Source organism: Antedon mediterranea, chromosome 8, assembly GCF_964355755.1.
Source record: "Antedon mediterranea chromosome 8, ecAntMedi1.1, whole genome shotgun sequence".
NCBI classification, from domain to species: Eukaryota; Metazoa; Echinodermata; class Crinoidea; order Comatulida; family Antedonidae; genus Antedon; species Antedon mediterranea.
Window position 1 is genome coordinate 19,163,698 of NC_092677.1, and position 21,790 is coordinate 19,185,487.

The window sequence follows — 21,790 nt, forward strand, 5'->3', positions numbered from 1 at the left end:
ACTTAACTAACAGCAAGCAGCAGCATTTATAGAAACTGACTGGTCGTGTGGTGGTATCCTGTTGTTTTGCATGTTGTGTGATCCTTAAAATGGGTTTATTTGGATTTTTGGTAAGTAAAATCCAGCCTCCAATCAATATAGCCTAGGCCTAGGACTAGTATTACTACTAGTACCTCTAGGGCCTAGGCCTAGGCTAGGCTAAGTAGGCCTGGGCCTAGGGCCTAGCTAGACTCTACTAGTAGGCCTAGCTAGGCCTACCTAGTAGTAGTAGGCCTAGGCCTACTGTACTAGTCAAGTCGCCCCATCGCAAAGTCGCCCCATACAAAGTCGCCCCATCGCAAAGTCGCCCCCATCGCAAAGTCGCCCCGACACAGTCGCCCCATCGCAAAGTCGCGCCAACGCAAAGTCGCGCCAACGCAAAGTCGCCCCATCGCAAAGTCGCCCCAACCGCAAAGTCGCCCCAATCGCAAAGTCGCCCCAAACGTTAAAATAGTTTACAAGTGCGTAAAATGTCGCAATGATACACAAAATAACACGGAACGTGTAGGTGTTATGCGCGATTTGAACGATTGGCGCAATTTAAAATTGCGCAAAGAATTCCTTGCGCAATTTGAATTGAAACATCCGTTTCAAATTGCGCAAGCAACGTATTAAATTGCGCAAGTAATCTGCAAATTGCGCAAGGTTTTTCGACAGATTGTGAAATCATGCACACCCATATTTTTATAGTAATTTCTAAGAACTAGATGGCACGCTCGCTTCGCTCGCGTACCATCTAGGTCGTGCCCACAGATGGTTCTCGAATACACAGTATTTCCAGCGAGAAAAAAATGGAGATTTCAAATGTACTTCAAATGCAGGACTATAATACATTGTCGTTTACAGAAACGAATAAATATACACAATGATTTATGTAGTCAACCAAAATTAGCACCCTGGGAATTACTTCCGAGAGAGAAACAAAATGAGTCAAATTTTTTTATTTGGACTCATTTAAACAAACCCAATTTGTGTTTTGTATGTAACATTAAGGGTTGAGGGATGGGGGAAGAAGATAGGTACAAAGAGGAAACATTTTAAAATATATTCTTATCCACTCAGTAACGAAATATTGTTTTTAATGTTTTATAAATAATATACCACTAAATACAGTAAAACATTTACGATTTAATACGGTACTTTGTTAAAACTCTCACTGTCATAGTCGATTGAAATAGTAAAGTACATGTAACGATACACCACTACGACGTTTATATATTTTTAAATTATTAATTAATACAAACGTTGAGAAGCAACTGTCAGTAATAACGTTTATTTATTTGTATATTATATGTTTATAATCTAACAGTAGGGCCTACCCACACTCACAGTAATAAAGTTTATTTGTATATATTTTTATATTACATCTAACAGTACCAACACTCACAGTAAGAAATTTGCGATTCAAATTGCGATCAAAAGTGGTTAATACCTTAACAGTATTGTACAGCATTGCAATACTATTTATGTTTATTCTCCAAGGGGGCCCATAAATCTAAATCTATACCTCTATGGTTAAACCAAATAATTTGGAATGTTTATTTGTATATTATATGTTTATAATCTAACAGTAGGGCCTACCCACACTCACAGTAATAAAGTTTATTTGTATATATTTTTATATTACATCTAACAGTACCAACACCCACAGTAAGAAATTTGCGATTCAAATTGCGATCAAAAGTGGTTTTAACCATTAAAATACCTTAACAGTATTGTACGTCAAATACTATTTATGTTTATTCTCCAAGGGGGCCCATAAATCTAAATCTATACCTGTATGGTTAAACCAAATAATTTGGAATGTTCCATTCATCACAAATCAATACATTTGTAAAAACGTATATTAAATGTATCAAAATAGTATTTTTTAAAGAAAATCGGCCTGTCTTCAACATTATGATGCTGTACTCGAACTGTTCAACCGGTTTTCAGCTATTAAAAACAATTATCGTAGGAGGAGATAGGAAAATGCGAAGCCTCCTCGCATTTTTGTGGCGGGTATTTTTCAAGATGGACATCCATTAGACAGTGTATACCACGATCGGAAAACACCCCTATTTGGGGCAAATCGTTGAACCTAAATTCGTTTTAATCGTCAATAACTAATTATCTAACTTAATTTAATTAGTAAACAGGGTTACATCAGGTGGTTAAAATCAGTACCGAAAGTACGAACCAACTTTATATACCATCGAGTAAAAATTCTAGAAGTAAGGCGCGATTTACCGAATTTTGCCCTTACGTAAATTTATATATAGATGATTCAAAATTAAAGATAATATCGCATTTCCTTATTTTAGTAGTGAAAATATTGTTAGCATACCAACAAAGACCCGAAAAAGGAAAACGAAGCGGTGGTGTTCCCGGCGGGCGGCTAATACTACTCTAGCCTACTGGCTATGTTTTGATAGCAAGTCTAAACGTTGGTGGCGGTAGACTATGTTGTGTATTACTACCTTAATTTTTGTTATTTTTACATTTATTTTGATTTATTTCAAGTTACAATGAGTGATAATATTATTTAATTGTGTATGCCACTTATGTTGTGTATATTATACACATGTTATCTTTGCATTTATTATGTTTCATTTTGAGTTATTAGTTTCCAATAAATTATTATTGTTAACCGATCGTTGACGTTGGCACGCATTCTGGTAGAATTCTGTTGCGCAATTTGACAATTTTACAAATTGTGCAGCGCAATTTGAAATTGCGCAAGGATTTTCTTGGGCAATTTGAGATTGCGCAAGTTGATTGTGCAATATTAAATTGAAATCCTATATATTAATAATAAATTTTTTTGTTATTTTACAGATCTGAATGACGATTTGTAAACATAGTTTAAGATTATAGTATTATTCGGCATAATGTCATTTAACAGTACATACTTATTTAAATGTGAAATATTTTATAGGGAACTGTGTCTTTTATTTTATATGCCACATATCACCACTATACAGTATACCCCTGTATGTCGTAAATGATGACGTGCATGTGTGTATTTGTCGTACGTCCGTGTACGTATTATTCCGTGCCTCTTCACTGTCTTGTTTAATTTAAAATTAAATAAACACCCGATATGAGGATATTTATTAGGTATGATAATTAGAATGTTCTATAACCAAAAGGATTGAAAAGAATTTCTTTAGTAAAATGATCATTGTGCTGTTGAATAAAAGGCGACTCGCAATCTGAAACCAATCGGAGCTGCGCCTTCTGATATCTGTTTCCTCACAGCTGCTACGTCTTTCTCCTGACTGTCGGGGATTTCCTTTTTTAAAAAACATGAACACGATACTGTTCGATGGATTTTCCATGGTCAAAATGTAGCGTTTTAATTTTACTAAAATACCTGCAAAACTATCATATCGGCGATATACTGTAATCCTTTTTTTTTTGAGTATTTTTTATTTCTTCATTTTGAAGAAGGCCTACTACACATTTATACATTTATTATTATATTATCCTAAAAAATGAGCTGGTATCCACTCTGGTAACTAATTTAAAAATCATATTAAATTAACATTTTCGAAACTATAAATTAGGGATAATCTTTTTAGAACTTTCAAGGAACTATTTTTTTTAATGATTTTCAAAAAGCACATTACTCCATTCAAACCTGTAAAATAAAAATTTTCAAAAAAATGTTGTATATTATAGGATAAACATTATGTATACGACATTTAGCCCGACCAAAGTAACAACGCGATCGATATCAAACGCAACCGATGTTTTAAACAGCGTACTACTAGCGATGGTGTTTTATACTTTGCAATGGGGCGACTTTGTGATTGGACGACTTTGCGATGGGGTGACTGTGCCGGGCCGACTTTGTTTTTGTTTTGGGGCGACTTTGTATTGGCCGACTTTGCGATGGGGCGACTTGACTGGATCCCGTAGTAGTAATAATAGTAGTAGTACTAGTAGTACTAGTAGTAGCTACAGTAGTAGTACTAGTATACTAGTAGGGCTTCTAGTAGTAGTAGTGGTGAACAGACGATTGGGGCCATCATAGGGACGATCGGGCCCATTTTTTATGTGGACCCCAATGTCAGTTTTGTTTGTTATGACGTATATATTGAAATAGACGGAATAAATAATTAAATGAAATGAAAGTCAAGGCCTAGTAGTAGGATTGACAGATGATCGGGGCCATAGACAATCGGTGACTACTTCGCATGCAGCTAAAGTAAAATTACGTCACCTTAAAGAGTGTCGTCACATGGTCTCATGGATATGCAAAAGGAATGTTTTGTTTCTGCTTGCGCGCTCATGATTTTTTTTTACAAAATGTTTCAGAGGGATGATGATGATGCGATCGGTGGTACAGAAAATAGAATAATTCCGATAATTTTCCTGATAACAAAGAAGCAGATTAAATTATGCACTCGTCAATTGTATGACCCACTATACGACCCCCGGGAAAGGTGCGTCATTTGTCCGATGTGCGTCATACCTTATGCATACCATGACGCACTGTGACCATGTTGTTTATGATACAGTGGTGGTAAAGTGACGGACATTGACACACCAATGTTCATTGATGTGACGTACCTTATTTGTAAATGACGCACCCATGACGCACCTCTCCCGGGGGTCGTATAGTGGGTCATACAATTGACAAGTGCATTAGTTGGAGAGCCAGAAAGGGTTCACCTGCACCCTCTAGCAAACTATAACAATGTTTTTTTGCTTCCTTATATCAATAACAAATCAATTTTTTGCTGTTGGCCGAAAAAAAATTGGGATGCTTGGTCAGTACAATAGGGGTCAAAAGATCAATATGGTCAAAGTTAGGACTGTGGGTAACTACTGCTGGGTGTATTGGAATATTTTTTGTGCCAAACTACTCAGAAGACCCATATTTCTATTCACTCTAATGGGAAACTTTTGCCAAACGTGGACAGAAACCCCTTTTCTGACCACTGGTCAAGAAATTGGCCATATGAATATCTCATCAACCACTGGTCAGAAAGTGATAATTGAAATCTCAAATTACTCGCAAAGTATGTTTATATTTATTTTGATGTAATAAAAATCATAAAACTGTTGCTAATTTTGACCTTTGACATTATGCTGGCACAAATATTTTGGCTTGGATCACACTTTTCATATCTCAGAAATTGTTGGGCGTATATTATGGTAGTAGTACTCAGAAGATACATATTTCTATTCACTTTAATGGACAGCTTCGGTGAGCATAACACCATAATTTGAAAGAAGAATAGGACCAATTGCTTCCTTTATGCTATTTTAGAGGCCACGCAGGTTACCGGTATCTGAGCACATCTGGATTCGTTTACCGAGATTAGTCCAGTAGCGATGTAAAGCATTTCTTGTAAGACGCTGAACCATGCTCTTTGCTGACTTGTAATCAGCTTTTTGCCCACATCTTGCTCTGCGTTTCACATGAATAGCTGGTACTAGTAGTAATGTTTCAGTATTTTCAATGAACCAGTCTGGCTGCCTACGTGATGATTCACTTATTCATCAATAACATAAGAAAACAAGATAATTAACCCCGACATTTCAATGCACTTTTTTACAGATTATTTTGTCAACATATTAATAGTCTTACTTTTTTTAGGGTGGATTTATTTCTGGTACCATATGTGGAATCTATGTAACTCAGCATTATGATGTAAGTTGAAACACAAATACACAGTTTAATACAGTACTTTATTTAATGACATTTTATTAAGAAAATTTCAATAAGGTGAATACTGTCGAATGATATAACTTGATTATGTATCGCTACTATCTTCACAAAAAGTTACTTTAGAGTCTATGGCTGTCAGCTGTACATTTTGTTTATAAACCTAAGATTTAAATAGTTACAAATTACAAACAAATAATGATACAATAATTGTTATTTATTTTTAAAACTATGTTGAGGTTCCCGATGTAGCTACACTATTTGTTACTCTAAAAGAATCAGCAAAGAAATATGAAAAGAAAGAAATATCTCCACCACCAAAAAAAGAAGAGAGCTGACAAAACTGTATATTCATTTAATGTGGTAAGTACAGTACTCTAGTCTAGAATAAATGAACATCATTGATTTAGTAAAGTTTTGACAATGATTTGTTTACGGTAAACATTTTTAACTTTCTTTTATTGTCATATTAAACGGGGGTTTCCGGGTTTAAAATGAATAGTAAAAAATGTAAAATATATTTGTTTGTCTCTTGAACGGTAAAAGTTTCAATTTATATAAGCGCCCAGTGAAGCAGAACGAAGGCTGTGAAATGAGGCCAGATTACAAGTGCAGCTACGGCGATATGACACTGTGTTACAGAATAGGAAATTTGTGAAATGGTCAATCTTCCGACGACTCGTAATCATTAACCATATCAATTACTTTATTAAAATTATACTTATCTGATGTAATTTTAGTCGGTCTTCCCATTTATAAAGTCAATTTTCTATAAAAATTCATCAAAACAGTGAACGATTAGATATGTTTGCACTTTACATTTGCCGATTTTCGCACTGACTTAGGGAAAGCCTTCAAAATCAATGAAGCATAACGTATACATTCCTGTTGAGCGAGCTAGGAGAGAGCGAGACGACGATACACGTGCTCTCTCTGCCCATGCCTGCCATCGTCACGTGATAAGCAGATACAGTATACAATACCAAACTGGTCGGGTCGAGTATATCCCATCTATAATCACAACATCAACGATGTACAGTATTTGATTGAAGGTCGACTCGACCTACCGGAATGGTTTAGATAATATAGCTCGAGAGAGTTGGAATATTTGTAAAACATAAGTATTGCTAATTTTAACAAGTTTAGCCTATAGTAAAAGGCCTGGTAGTATCAATTCGCATAGGGTCTACTACACTAGCTAGCTCAATTTTTAACTGGGCCGGATCGGCTAGGTCTCCTTCCTACTACCTGGTCTACTTGCTTGATGCAATATCCGCTTTGCCGTAACCAAAGAATCCAAAACAACACCTGTGAGAGTAGTATATGATGGAAAGGCCATTCTCTTAATGATTATTTATATAGAGGAGAAAATGTTAATACTGATCTATTTAATGTTGCCCTACAATTCAGAGAAAACGAAGTTGGTATAATCGCTGACATTAGTAAAATGTTCCAGGCTATTAAAATCAGTTCTGATGATGCCCGCTTTCATCGATTTGTGTTTAGAGAGAATCCTAACCATCCAATTCAAGTGTATGAGTTGACGACTGTTACATTTGCTGACAAGCCATCACCATTCAACTGCGGCTATTGTGACTTTGAGGCATATAGTATCTGAGCATGCACCCGGTGATGAACAGTTAGAAAGAATTGTTACTGACCAGTTTTACATGGATGATTTGAATGAATCTGTTACTGATGCTAATGAAGCTGACAACTTAAAGTCTAAACTCACTGAGACTCTGAAGAAAGGAAACTTCAATATCAGGAAATATTATCCAACGTTAGGAATATGTGTGACGAATCAGAAGACGCCACTGCTGCAACAGCTTTGGGAACAAAGTGGGACCTTGTGAACGACATTCTAACGGTCAAAGAGGTAAAACTAATTCAAGGTCTAATCCCAACTAAACGTAGCATTCTGAAACAAATCGCTTCTTACTACAACGTATTCGGTATGCTTTTCGGTATCCTTGTCGGACCGAAAACACTGTTAGTGTTACAAAAACTGTGGCAACTAAACATTGATTGGGATACACCACTTAACAAGAGAGGTGAACTTTGTGCTATTCTCAGTGAAATCAATAAAGACCTCGAAAAAGCAAGTGACATAGAAATTCCGAGATGTCTTATTACAGAGCCATTTAGAGGAAAAAGACCATTACCAAAAGTATCTCTGCATGGTGCAAGTGATGCTTCAGAAGATGCTATGGGTATCGGAGTTTGGCTAAGGTGGTCACATGAAGAGTCAACTGAAGCTTATTTGTCGTTTGTGTGCGCCCGAGCCAGACTCACACCACTTAAAAAACAATCAAGCATCCCCAGAAAAGAACTTCAAGCAATTCTGCTGCTTTCAAGGCTGATGCTCACTGTAAAGAATGCTTTGAGGTTTGACATAGTTTATTCAAAGATTTGGACAGACAGTATGACTGCCATCAGTTGGCTGAGAGGTCAATCTAAATCTTTCCGATCGTACGTTGCATACCGTGTAGATCACTTTTGAATTTGACCCGATCAAAGATATTGCCTTTGTACCATCAGACCAGAACACTATAGATATTGTTTCAAGAGGAGGAAACATTGACGATATGAAGCAAGTCATCGATAGTCCAGGGTTCCTACGATCACCACCAATATCTTGGCCTAAAACTCCTACAAATGTTCAAGTAGCTCCTGAAGATGGAGAACAAAAGAAATTCCATGTCCGTAATGTTAAGACACTAACACTCAAAATAAAGGCTATCCCTGAATTTGAAAGAATACTTGATCCCAACAAGTTTTCTAGTTGGCCAAAACTTAAGATGGTCACAGCAAGAGTTGTGTCCTTAAAGCAGTTACCAAAGGAACAATGGTTAAAGAAGTTAACTTCACAAATTTCTTAGTGGCCTACACCACATGCATTGAAGGAAGCTGAGTTGCTTTGGATCCAACAGGGACAAGCTGAGATAAATTTCAATGATCACAACATCATGAAGCTAGATCCAGTCTTCGATGAGAAAGAAGGAGTGTACCGTGTTGGTGGACGGATTAAGAATGCACCACTGTCGTATGACATAAGACACTCTTACCTGCTACCGAAGGGAAGTCATATCAGTTTACTGATTGTTCGGGATTGACACAGACACTCTTTGCATGGGGGCCACCTGAGAACCGCATCAGAGGTCAGAAAGAAGTTTTGGATTATTGGGGATACCAACATCTCAAAAACAGTTGTACGACAATGTACTATTTGTAGGAGACACAAATGGAAGCCAATAAGAGTAGAATAGAAGATGACTGACCTACCAGACTTCCGAGTGAAACCATGCTCACCGCCATTTAGTTCCACACTCGTAGACTATCTGGGCCCAGTTAACGTAAAACTGAACAAAAATACCACCACAAAAGGATATAGGAAGTTTTCACAACCTTACGAATACGATAACGAAAACGGATACGTCACACATTAATTTGTGAAACTTTTGAGCTCATCCCCATTTCATATTCGTAAAGCGTATTTGTGTTGACGAATATCACCAGTCATATTCGTAACTACAAAACGAGTATAGTTTTTCATCTATTTTGCACATTTTGCATTTGAATCGAGAATGATTCATGATTATAATATAATTATAGATTTATTGAAAGTAATTTACTAAAGTAATTTACTAAAATGCCAATTCAATTTTGATAAATAGCAGTTTTTAAAGTCCTCACTTGCTTTGATGTTACGCTAGGCCTAGGCAGCCAATCAACACGTAGCTGCGCTTCGCTCAAATTTACCGCAGTCATATTTTGGATGGCGCCCTCAATATTTCGTTGCCATGCGAAACAGATTTTTACTGGCTTACGCAAAATGAATACGTGTGCGTGACGTTTTCGTTATTGTATTCGTAAGATTGCGAAAACGCCCTATTGTGCAGTTTTTACATGTGCCGTAACTAGAGCTGTACACTTAACCTGTGTCCAAGATCTTACTACCCAAGCGTTCCTACAAGCAATGGAACGATTTGTAAGCATCAGAGGAGCACCATCTTTGTTGGTGAGTGACAATGGCACATGTTTCAGAGGGGCTGACAATACAATAAATGAGTTGAATTTGAGACTAGACCAGACAAAGATACGAGAACAATGCCAACGTTATAATGTGCAGTGGAAATTTGGACCACCAGGTGGACCTCATCACCAAGGAGCACATGGTTCAAGAGGTGAAGAAAGGCATGAGACAGTTGGTGAAAGCTGATGATAGACTAACATTTGTTGAATGGGAGATAGTGTTGTGTCAGATAGCTGGTCTTATCAATAGTCGACCTTTGACGGCCAAGTCATCATCGCCCCTGGATCATCCGCCATTGACTCCTAATCATTTCCTTATTGGAAGAGGTGATTTACAGTGTCCGGAAGTAACGTGTAAAGAATTCCATGGAAATTTGAGAAAATGGATTGTAACTCTATGGTAAATGGTTTCTGGCACCGATTGATGGAGTGTATCCATAAGCTCTCACCAAGACTTAAATGGAAGAAAAAATTGGAGAATATAATAGAAGGCGACATAGTGCTTGTCATTGGTGAGAACAAGAAATGTGGTAGTTGGAAAATGGCAGAAGTCAGTAAATTTTATCCAGGGAAAGATGACCTTGTTAGGATTTAGGATTGTTGACATAAGATTTGCAGATGGTACCAATGCTAAGAAACCGGTTACTAAGTTGATCATGCTAATGTAGAGCACCGAACGTTCAGACATGTAGTGATATGTGGATCAGATGAAGTTCCTTGACCACTGTGATCGATGATGTAAAGTGTAATTGACATTTATGAACTTGTTATTGTTACATTTAAAGTTATAGACTTACTTATTGTTACTAGTTGTGACCATCTGTTTTAGGGGCCTGGGATGTCATGACGTCATTTTTTTTCAATTTGTGAGTTGCCTGCCAGTGCGCGTACAATACGCAGGCTGAACGAAATTATATACAATTTGGTATCGTGTGAGATATTCATGCAGTTTAATCATCTTTATTTGTTATTTGGAACCCTTTGGACAACCCAACACAGTTGTTGAATAATAAAACTAATAAAGACAACATATTGCAACAACGTGTTTACCTCATTATTTCTCACCGATTCTACAACATCCATTTTAAATTAAATGTGCCACTACTGGTCAACTATCCATCAAATAGAGGGCAGCAAATATTAGTTGGTTTGTCTTGTGTTTTTTTTTGTATTTTGCATATTATGCAAAATATTGCTTATTATTATTGTAATTTTATGACATCCTTCCAGATTTTTATAACTCAAGGGTTTGTTCTACAGAAAGTTATATGGGTCTTTATGCATGTTCAACTATGACAACAATATTTCAGAATGACTGGTGAACATTCACAGAGGAATTGAAGAAGCAGAGTCGGATTCTGAAAGAAAAACAGAAAAGTGAGAAGAAAGTTAAACTGTTGGAAATCGAACTAAAGCAAGAGAAAGAGAGAAATGCTCTGGATATGGAAATGGCAAGGTCAGAGGCCAGACAGCAGATGCTAGAAGAACTGGAAGCTGAAGAAATTTAGTCAAGATTCGGAGGAAGAAGTAGTAAGCAGCTTGAGTGGGCCATTGTCAGGCAAGTCAAACAACCCGCTGCTAAAAAAAACAGAGAAGAGAGTTAACGATGCCATGTAGAATTGAGGAAGCCCAAATTAGAAATAAAGAAGTTTAATGGGAATTGTATGGACTTTGCAATGAAAGAGTTGAAAAGACGTTATGGGGATCCAGAGGTGATTGCAAACTCGTATGTAAAAAAGCTGCTATCTTGGGCACCCCCATCAAGACAAATGATCCGAAGGCCCTAGATGAGTTTTCTGTGTTCCTTATGGAATGTAAGGCTGCTACTACACTCTGCGTTGGGAGTCTAGAAAGGTGTATTAGAGTTCTCTGAAAACATAAGGATGGATGGCAGAAGGAAATGCGTAAGAGAAAAGAAGCTTTGTTGGAATTGTTTTAATAAGGGACACTTTGCATCGTCTTGTCCAAAACCAAGTTTTTGTAAGATGTGTGTTGAGAAGCATAGTCCTTCTTACATCCAGTCTCTCCTCCAAAGGGTGAACATACCACAACACAGCCTGTCGAAAATCAAAAGGCAGCACCTCCTGAGATTCAAGCAAATTCGTCCACGTCATTAACAGTTGAAGGCAGCTACCAAAGAATTGGCTTGTTAGTTGTACCAATCCAGGTTAAAGTGGAGGGAGGAAAATCAATAATTTCAACTTATGGTTTTCTAGACCATGACTCGAATATTACATTTTGTACAGAAGCACTTGCGCAGAAGTTAAGTTTCAAGGGCAAAGGCATTAACCTTAAGACAATGGATGGTCACTCTGTCACTAAATCGACAACAATATCTCTGGAAGTGGTAAATCTAGATGGATCAAGTCAAGTAAAGATTCCAAGAGTATATACCAGACGATCCATCCAGTGTCAACAAACACTATTGCAAGTCAGGCAGAAGTTGATAGGTGGCCTGTTTATCACTACAGAAATAGAGTTATTAATTGGTCAAGATGTACAGGAGGTACACCAGCCATATGAAGTGCGAGCCACGTAAAATGGAGGTCCATATACCACTCAAACTCTGTGGACAAGGGATATTCTAGGAAGGCTTTGGAGGTCGACGGATCAATTCCAAAATAGTATCTTCCGCACCATCCAGTTTTACACCCGCTAAGGGTTGTGTCTGACTGCTCTGCCAAGTTTCATAGAGTATGCAAGTTAAACCAAGGACCAGATCTTACCAATTCATTAGTTGGAGTTTTAATGAGATTCCATAGCTCTTTAGTTGCCTTTTGTGCCCATATTGAGAAAATGTTTTACCAGAGGTCAAGGTAAAAGAACAGGACTCAGACTTTCTCCGCTATTTGTGGTGGGAAATGGGAGATCTGAAGAAGCCACCACAGGAATACCAGATGCTAGTGCATCTGTTTGGTGGCCGATCATCTCTGATGAAGTTGCACCAACTTTGCGTTGAAGAAAATGATAAAGGACCATGGAAAGGACTACGATCCAATAATCATGCAGATAGCAGATAGGCATTTCTATGTTGACGATCTTCTATATGCAACGGGCGACGAACAATGTGCTATTGATATAGCCATTCAATTCAAGTAAAACAGTTGCTGGAAAAATGGGTTTCAAACTCGAGTAAACTAGTGAGCACGCTGAGAGATAAGGGAGATCCAAACTCAGTTCACTATGTGGTGTCAGATGACCCAAAAGACAATGAGGCATTAACACCGAATCATCTCTTACTATTGCGATCAGACGATTGCGTCGCTGGCTCCGGGAATATTTGCCTGCACTTCAAGAGCGATAGAAATGGTGGAAGAAACAGCAAAATGTTGCGAATGGCGACATTTTTTTGGTTCATGACTCATCGGTTCCACGATGCTTGTGGCCGCTTGCTCGAGTGAATGATTCAGATGGAATGGTGCGTTCTGCGAGATTGAAAACGGTTGGAACTCTAGTACAGTAACACCAATCACTAAGATCATACTTCTGGAAGTCAACGGAAATGATTAGACATGCACATTGTGCGATGCTTGCCAGTGATATATTTAGATTTTGACTTATGTGAACTTTATAAGAGACTTATTACCTTTTGTTTGTCGTTACCCGTAACATATGTATATATATAGTAAAGGCTCGATTTAATCACCTTTAAGGGGCCGGGATGTTACGGCTCATCTTTAGTTTAGCGCCCTCTATAATTAAAAGTTTTCTAATATGTCCGCTCACAAAGATAATGTGTTCTATGCATAGGTCTATCTAGAAGAGACACAAACGTAAGTTTTAATCATCTAATGAATAATATTGTGATAATAATAAGAAATTATGATTAATGCAGTAGTTGCTTAAAGTTATATTATACTATAGTCAATTTTGACTCTGAACGCCGCCTAAATGGTGCGTGGAGTATAGGCCTATCTACAGTCAATGCTTGTTATAATAACAAACATGTTATAATCTTTTGTTTCTAGTTGAAACCATCATCATCATCATCATTAAAGTCATTCTTTTAATATTCAATAGCTGATCATCATCAGCGTCATTATCGTGATCTTCATCACATCGGCAAATGGCCATTTAGAATTGAATAAAGTGTTTGATGCGTTGGTTGAGTTTGTTGGCTAAGATTGTTTATTTGATCGTTCAAGTGAAAACCTACGCCCAACAGTAGAGGCTGTTACAGTCATTATTTTTCACATTGTTGACATGCATTTCTACAATAGCCTCGTGTTATATTTGGTTATGGATATAAAACAAATAGTGAATGTTTTTTATTATAAATATTTTATCCATCCTGTAATTTGTTAGTTGCGCAGTGATTTTTTTAAAAATAAATTTAAATAGAGCAGTCAGTCTTTCTACTCAACACTTTCTCATCATATTACCCAATTCATAAATATTCATAATTTGTTTCATTAATATATTATTGGTTTGCTTTGTTTTATGTGATCATTTCTGATGGAAATATTGTGTAACTGAACAGAACTTGCATTTCTTTATTATTCCACTAAAAAATAAATCTTGTTTATTCAAACTTTATAGGAATCTGGTGAGCTACATGACTACTTTGATCACTGCTTGTTTACTGGTTAAATTTATTGAAGATGATTGCTTAGAAGTTAACTTTGAACATCCTATTATGAAACAAGCATCAATCAAGACCAAGTAGTTGTATGTTGTAATCTGGGTTTTGGGGAGTAAAACTAGAATATGATTTGTTTTTAAACTTTAAGATAAATAATTGCCTTCTAAATCTGTTATGTACAGACATGTACAGACTGCATACAGGAAGCCTGTGTAAAATGCATCTATAATGTTGGTGTATATCAAATAAATAAACAATTTCTTCTTTTATTGCGTTGTGATCAAAAGTTTAACTTCAGCTACTGTATTTTAATTTGTTCAACATGATACAAGATTAACAACTATAAGTTGGTATACTCTGACTGAATCATGTTAGTGGTGCATATGTTTTCTAATATAATGATTGTGCAATTTTTTAGATATAAAACAAAATAAAAAGTATTATACAGTATACTGTTAATTTACTGTATTCTGTATGATCATTTCTCAATTTGTAGGACAATTGAGACTACCATTGATAGAATTAAATGTCACCTAGTACTTTTCTTCAAACCTAATCTGAAGCTCTTTTCAATCTCATATTGCCGTTCATTAGTCCTATCCAAAAAGTCTTTCTTCTCTAAAAATCTGGAATGATAAAAGGAAGGAAGCTTTTTACTAGAAACTGAATGATTTCCGTTTTGTTTTATTACATACTTCTCTGGAAAAGTGTTATGGTACTGACTGGGTTGAGCCAGCAGTATTCAAATTACAGCTCAATCTGGAGACTCCAGATATACTGTACTCTGATTAATCCAGAGTAATTAAACTAGATAGTGGGTGGGGGGCCGATATTCAGTAGTAGAATTATATGCCAAGACGGTCATGTAAACACGGTTTATTAAACCTTTATTTTGGTCAAGACCTTGCCTTTTGAGGTGTGGGAGTGCAATTTACAGCACACTTTATAATTTGTTAAACTTCTACACACCAAGATACAAACAGTGCAGCACCCCTGAATGTGTTGGGCAGTACAAATTGTAATACACCTGTGAATTTCAAAAGACAAGGTCTGATAGTCATGGTACACCATGACTGAATTATGCAAAATTGTTACTATGTATTTTGGTGATGTTTGTTAGTATTATTATTATTATTTAGAATGTTATCATTCAGTTGCATTCACAAACTATATAATCAGCAATACTTCTACATTTTTGTTTTTGTAATTTTTTGTAAAATGAAAAATAAAATTGTCCTACCCATTTTTGCCTTTGTTGTGCAGTTTGAGATCCTCCTCAATACCTTCTTGTTGTTTGAATGAATTCCAGTCTAGTTTGGATTTTTCCTAAGAAAATAAGTAGATTAATGAATGAATCAACACTAAACAATAAAGTGCAACAAATAAATACACATTGTATAATCTACAGTACTTTATTGTATGTATAAAGACTGAGTGATTCAAACTTTTATCATTTTAGAAAATAACATTTGAAAGCCAGTGATGAATGATGTTCACTTAAGTGTCTTTCAATATACTTCTTCTATAATTTTAATTTTATAACGCACCTAAGTAGATTTTTGTCATTTGATTGGACAATTGTGGGTCACATGTTATATAAAAATATATGTTATGTACTGTAGCACTTTTGAGAAAGTTGAAGGTTATTTATTTTGTTTATTTTCCATATTGCTCAAAACATTCATTATTTGTACATTATACAACATCAATAAATGTGTCCCTTTTCTGTGTAGACTACTGTCACATGATTTATATAATGCTGTGAAAACTGTGGACCAAATTCTTCACAAGGCCTGTTTTTTAGTCAAAAACTGGAGATGTTAACAATAAAAATTACAAGCCCACGATTACCCTATTGGCCATGACACCTCAACTAATCATAAACTTACAAGGGTACTTATTTTAGGTTTCTTAGTAAGTGTGTTCAGCAGATTTCCAAGACCTCCATGTGACCGCTTTATTCTGTAACGATAAAAGTTTTGTATTTAAATTCTCTGGTGACATAAAATTTGTAACTCAACTGTGTTAACTAATATCCACTGTTAAACAACAACATACCCCAGACTGCTTGTGGTTGGTTTATTTAGTTCTGCAGTTGTTTTCTGGTATTTGTCTGCCTCCTTTGCTTTAACTTCTTCTTTTACTCTGCATGAACAACAACAATACAATTAGTGGGCCTATGAAAAATTTCATGACTGCAATGGGTGCTTCTACATAGTAAACAAAACAAGATATAAGAGTATTGCTTACTCTATTGTTTCACCAGCAAAATCAAACAGTTTTGTGACAGTAACCACACTTTCTGCTTTGTATTTTGGAACATCCTTTAAGGTAGTGCTAGATGTTGCAATGACACTTTCCTTCTGCAAAATAATAATAATAATATCCTGGATTTATATAGCGCCTAATGTTGTGAAACCTCTACGCACTGTACTATAAGCTACTGTAATACCATAAAAGGGATTCCAACCATGGCAAAACTCAACTCAAGTCAAACTGAAGTAAGGGGATACGCCTTCGTCGTCGCTAACCAGGGATCAGTCTAATTGAACCCCGGTCAGCACCAGTTATGTCTCGGTCATCCTGTACTCGGGCGCCTCCTGCCCTACTTAAATTAGATCGAAAACAATCTAGGTGGCATGGTAAAGGAGAAAAAAGGGGATTGATATGTGTTATTAAACAAGTATGTCTTAAAAAGCCTCTTAAAAAGAGCCACCGACTGTGCATCTTTAATGTAAACAAAATATAGATGACTACAACAAAACTATAATCATGTAATTTTACTATGGAAATAGCAAACACAAAATGTAGCTTTTTGTTAGTTCATATTTGTATGTTTACAGTATTTAGTACTGAGAGTGACTCTCTTACTTTCTTATCAGATGGCTGTCCTACATCTTTCAAAAAGCTATTCCACAGGTCATCAGCCTTTTCTTTTTTTTTTTCATCAGTTTTTTTGTCCATGTTGTCAACTCTTCCCAACTCTAAATCATCTTTCTGTTTTATTTTCACATCCAATATCTCTTCTTCCTCACTATTCTCTGAATCATCATCTACATTTATTCCCTTTTTTCTGTAATAATAAAACCATCATAAATATATATTGTTAAAAATTCATGAAGATAATTCTTAAAGTAGACAAATTAAAGAATAGAATGATTCCATAAAAGTTGATGTGTATACACTAGAGCCACACACATGTATGGATAAATGTATTTACAAACCTAAAGGAAATGGAAGATTTGTTGCTGTTCTTTTTTTTCCTTTTTCTCACCAGTGCAATATTTTCTGTATCTGCATCTGCAACACCTTTAATACTTGAATATTTCCCATCATTATCATCACTTTGATCATCTGCAATAATAAAAATTTCAGATCATAACATTTTGCCATTTACAGCTTTTTAAAGTTCTGTTCTTTTGTTGTTAATAACAAACCCAATGATAATCTTGAAATAAGATAAAAACCTTAATAGATCCTGTTATCAAAATCAGGTTTGACTTAACCTTTTTACTGCATATATACCTGGTACATATATAACCGGTGGGTATAACAAATGTTGAACTTCATATACCTGGTACTACCGGGTTTAGGACAAACAATTTCTTTTTTAAATGATTGTCTCCACTGTACACCAAGTTTTTTTTTTCAATTTCCAACTGTATGTGCCATATTAAATTGTATAAAGTTTTATTTATCGATTTTTTTTCACAACATTTATTTATGTATTTTTTTTATAAAAAGCTGAAAATAATTAAAACTTTCAGTAGTTTTGTTAATTTTTTCGTGTCTTCATCATCACACAATGTGTTTAAAAAACATATTCCATACGAATTTTGTGGTAAAAAATGTCTTTTTCATAATGAGGACACATTGATCACAAATTATACATTCCAAGACCTGTTTTAGTATTTTTTTAAACTGATTTCAAAATCAGTGACAATTTTTCTTTAAAATCAGAGGCAATCTAACAACAGGACGCTGAGCTCTACTATCAAAGGTATGCCACAAAAAGACAGTCATGGTGCATTTTTGTTCCCTAAAAGGTCCGTCAATGAAAAATGCAGGGGTGCATCATGTTGTACATAAGGTATGATGCACATCTGACAAGTGTGGGGGTTGTATAGTGCATCATAAAATTGCATTATATTTCTTTGACATTCACTTACAATCTATCTTGATTTTTAAAAAGCCCATTACTAATACTACCAAGGGTAGCAGTGGGCTTGATTTTGAGAAGGGCTTCTTTTGCGAACCCAATAGGCCTAGGGTTTCTTTTCAAGTTTTTACGGTTAACTACATAACCTAAAAAATTAATTAGTATATTTTATACATTTTAGTGTGCTCTCATTTATAATATATGTGATAACAGGATTAATGTGTAGGGATGTGCATCTGGTTCCAGATACTAATCTACGATTAATAGGAGCAAGTTCCTTGTGCAAATTGAAATTGCGCAAGGATTTCCTAGCACAATTCAGGCGTGTACGTAAGAAAATGTGGGCAGACAAAATAGGGCAGTTTAGGAGTCTGTTAGGTGAGTGATCGCACTCGCTCACCTTAAAAGGTCTGTGTTGTTAGTGCTGAATTATTTATTATTATCTATTTTGTGTCATATAGTATATGCACCTTGAATTTATTTTATGGTGAACAATTAAAAATCTAATTCATTTGCGTTGGCCCGATTGTCTTTCTCTACTTTTAGAATAGGTTGTCTAAACATGTTGGGCCCGAACATCCACACAGTTATTTACCCGTCGTCTTGAAATGGGTCCACTTATCCGTGTGGTACTGATCGTCTGACAATCTATATAATTTTATTCTCTAGGAGGCCTAGTGGTAAATGTAATATTTATTTCCAGAAGCAAATTAAAGAAAAACTAGACATGAAACTTGTCACTTTGACGAGTTAGTTATCCGCACGACAGACGCCACGTGCACGTCATACGTTAAAAACTATAATAAGAGGTGGTCCTCTATTTTCGCCTTGTATTATAATTATACAGTATACAGTACTGTGTATACAAGGAGACATTAATTCTACATGATACAGGGGGCGGCAAACAACAATTTGCTCACATCAGAGACTATGCTGGTGTACATTGTACTACTGTATATTATAATATGACATATTAACTGAATTATGGGACCTGCCTTTAATTCAAATATTTAACATGATGACGTCATAAAAAAAAAAACACAAAGATAGCAATTTCTGAAGAAAATTATCTCAGCAACAACATATTAACGTGTAGAAGAAATTTGAATACGCGAAATGTTGGTGCGCGCACATTTAATTGTGATGAACTTTGACGCAGACGATGAAAATTTGACCTTTTTAATTAAACTTGTCATATGATAATGTCACAACATCCGATTGGCGAAAAGTTCACATGATTTCGTATCTACAATCCAATAGCTTCCAGAAAACGTTTTAATCGTGATTATCACATTTCATTCTTACGAGCTATTACAGATTAAAATTTACTGTAAAGATGAAATTAATGACCCACGTAATTAAAATTTTTAGGCATGATGACGTTATAAAAATTAAAATATTTTTATCTCATGCTAAAGAAAGTTGATTGACCTAGACAATATATAAATGTAGGAGAAAAAGGAATACAGATAAGCGTTATGCGCTCCATTGAATGTGATGAGCAATAACGAAAGAGACAAAAATCCTATATTTTACATTCGTGTGGCCATACGATGACGTCACAATGTTTTTTTAGCCTTATCGATGCATGATCCGATATCTTCTAGATTTTGTAATAAAAATAAACGGTTCACGGTTTACTTTAGAAATTATGACTGTTAAAAAAGACATTATTTTGACGATTTTTTAAGCTTTTTCATAAAAAACGCGCACGAATTGTCTAATTCAACGTGTTCGTATGGCGTTCTTTAAACTGGAAAAGGTCTAAATTGTTTTCAAAATTACTAGGAAAGGCTTGAAAAATATAATTCAAGAGAAAAAAATATGTTTTTATCCGCTCTACCAAGCGGATAATTAATAAATTAGTTAAAATATTGTAATTGTTATAATGTTAAACTTTTCATTCGTCACTATGTCAGTCAGCTTCAACTCACAAAACATCACTTATTTGTCAAAAAAGAGGGCTGTATTCAGTCTCATGCTTTCACAGCTGGGTCAGGCCGATTGTTCGCGGTCCCGCGTTAATCGATCGTCTGTTTCCCGCCGGTTCACTAAGCTAGGCCTAGTTTAGGACCTACCCAACTAGCCTAGTAGTAGTATGCCACCGGCACGGCCATCTCTTCTCTAGTTAGCCCTAACTAGCCTAGGCCTAGTCCTAGCTAGCTAGGCCTAGTAGGCTAGTAGGCCCTCGTCAGGCCTATTTAAGATTTATATATATATATTATTATTATACCTGAAGGTATATAATCATCATCCTCTCCAGAATCGTAGTTACTTTCTGAATCTGACATTATCCTTTCTTAAATTATATGATTATGATCGAAATTTCTCCTGGCTATGTGTTTGTGTCACGTCTAGCTCTCCAATTATAGAGGGCTATAAAAAATCTACGTGCGGTAGGGCGCCGCCATAAGTCAGGATGTATTTAAAAGGAATTGAATGTGTGGAGAATGAAACAATTTAAAAGTTAAACTTTATACGTAAAACATCACTTTTTCATTGTTTCATTAGTTATATTCACATCACATTTATATTTGGTTTTACACGTAATATTTTTAAGAATTTCATTTTCTGACAATGTGGTTGAAAAAATAGCCAATTCTATTAGCGGCCCTAAACGATAATGTTAACTGTTGGGCATACAGGAATGAGACAAATCCTCAGTTGAACAAGTTTCAGGGGCGACAAAGCAAACATCCCGCCAAATTGTCTCGATTTACACTGTGCAGTGAAAGTAATTTTTAATTATTAGTTCAACCACGCCTCTACGATATGTGGCACCCATCCTCCCAATGGCCAACCATCCTTTTTGGGTCCTAGAGGTTTTCCCTTAATATTATTTCCCCTTTTTATTTAATAACGATAAATGGATATAATTATTTTGTCTTTTTTGTTGTTTTTGTGATGGAAAAAATATTGAGTGAACATTGGCACTGAGCTTAAATGTTCCCCGTCCCCTTAATATACTACCGGATAATCCGTATAGAATAATGTAGGCCTACAGTACTATATCTATTTGATTATGCTACCTAATGTGCTATCCATTTGAAATAATGTGCTATCCGTTTGAAGGAATGTGCTACCCGATAATCCGTATATAATAATGTACAGTACTATATCCATTTGATTGTGCTACCCAATGTGCTATCCATTTGAAAGCCTTGTGCTATCCATTTGAAAAAAAATGTGCTACCCGGTAATCCGTATAGAATCATGGAGGAAATATACAGATATATACTGTTATAATATACTGTTATATTTCCTCCATGATGGAATAATGTACAGTACAATATCCATTTTATTGTTCTACGTATTG

The 21,790-nt window shown here is 35.7% G+C and overlaps 1 protein-coding gene and 1 long non-coding RNA gene across 2 annotated transcripts; one reads left to right on the top strand and one right to left on the bottom strand.

Annotated features, from left to right (window-relative positions):
* Window positions 1-2: 2 nt before the first annotated feature.
* Window positions 3-15,706, top strand: LOC140057068 (uncharacterized). Its single transcript, XR_011846857.1, has 4 exons — window positions 3-110; window positions 5,630-5,683; window positions 5,938-6,061; window positions 14,273-15,706. It is a non-coding gene; the product is annotated as an uncharacterized lncRNA (long non-coding RNA).
* LOC140057057 (craniofacial development protein 1-like) lies at window positions 14,198-20,833 on the bottom strand. The gene is made up of 8 exons (XM_072102601.1): window positions 20,708-20,833; window positions 17,540-17,669; window positions 17,187-17,388; window positions 16,566-16,678; window positions 16,374-16,460; window positions 16,205-16,277; window positions 15,556-15,641; window positions 14,198-14,941 (listed from the first exon to the last, which is right to left on the bottom strand). The coding sequence occupies exons 1-8, from the start codon at window positions 20,763-20,765 to the stop codon at window positions 14,845-14,847; spliced, it is 846 nt and encodes a 281-aa protein (XP_071958702.1). The 5' UTR covers window positions 20,766-20,833; the 3' UTR covers window positions 14,198-14,844.
* Between the last annotated feature and the right edge of the window lie 957 nt (window positions 20,834-21,790).

Bases quoted from the DNA above. Each gene is read 5' to 3' on its own strand.
- LOC140057057 (XM_072102601.1), bottom strand. From the start codon at position 20,765: ATGTCAGATTCAGAAAGTAACTACGATTCTGGAGAGGATGATGATTAT. The intron at 17,670-20,707 runs GTATAATAATAA...TTATTATTGCAG, and splicing joins TGATGATTATATACCTTCAG to ATGATCAAAGTGATGATAAT. The intron at 16,278-16,373 runs GTATGTTGTTGT...TTATCGTTACAG, and splicing joins CCAACCACAAGCAGTCTGGG to AATAAAGCGGTCACATGGAG.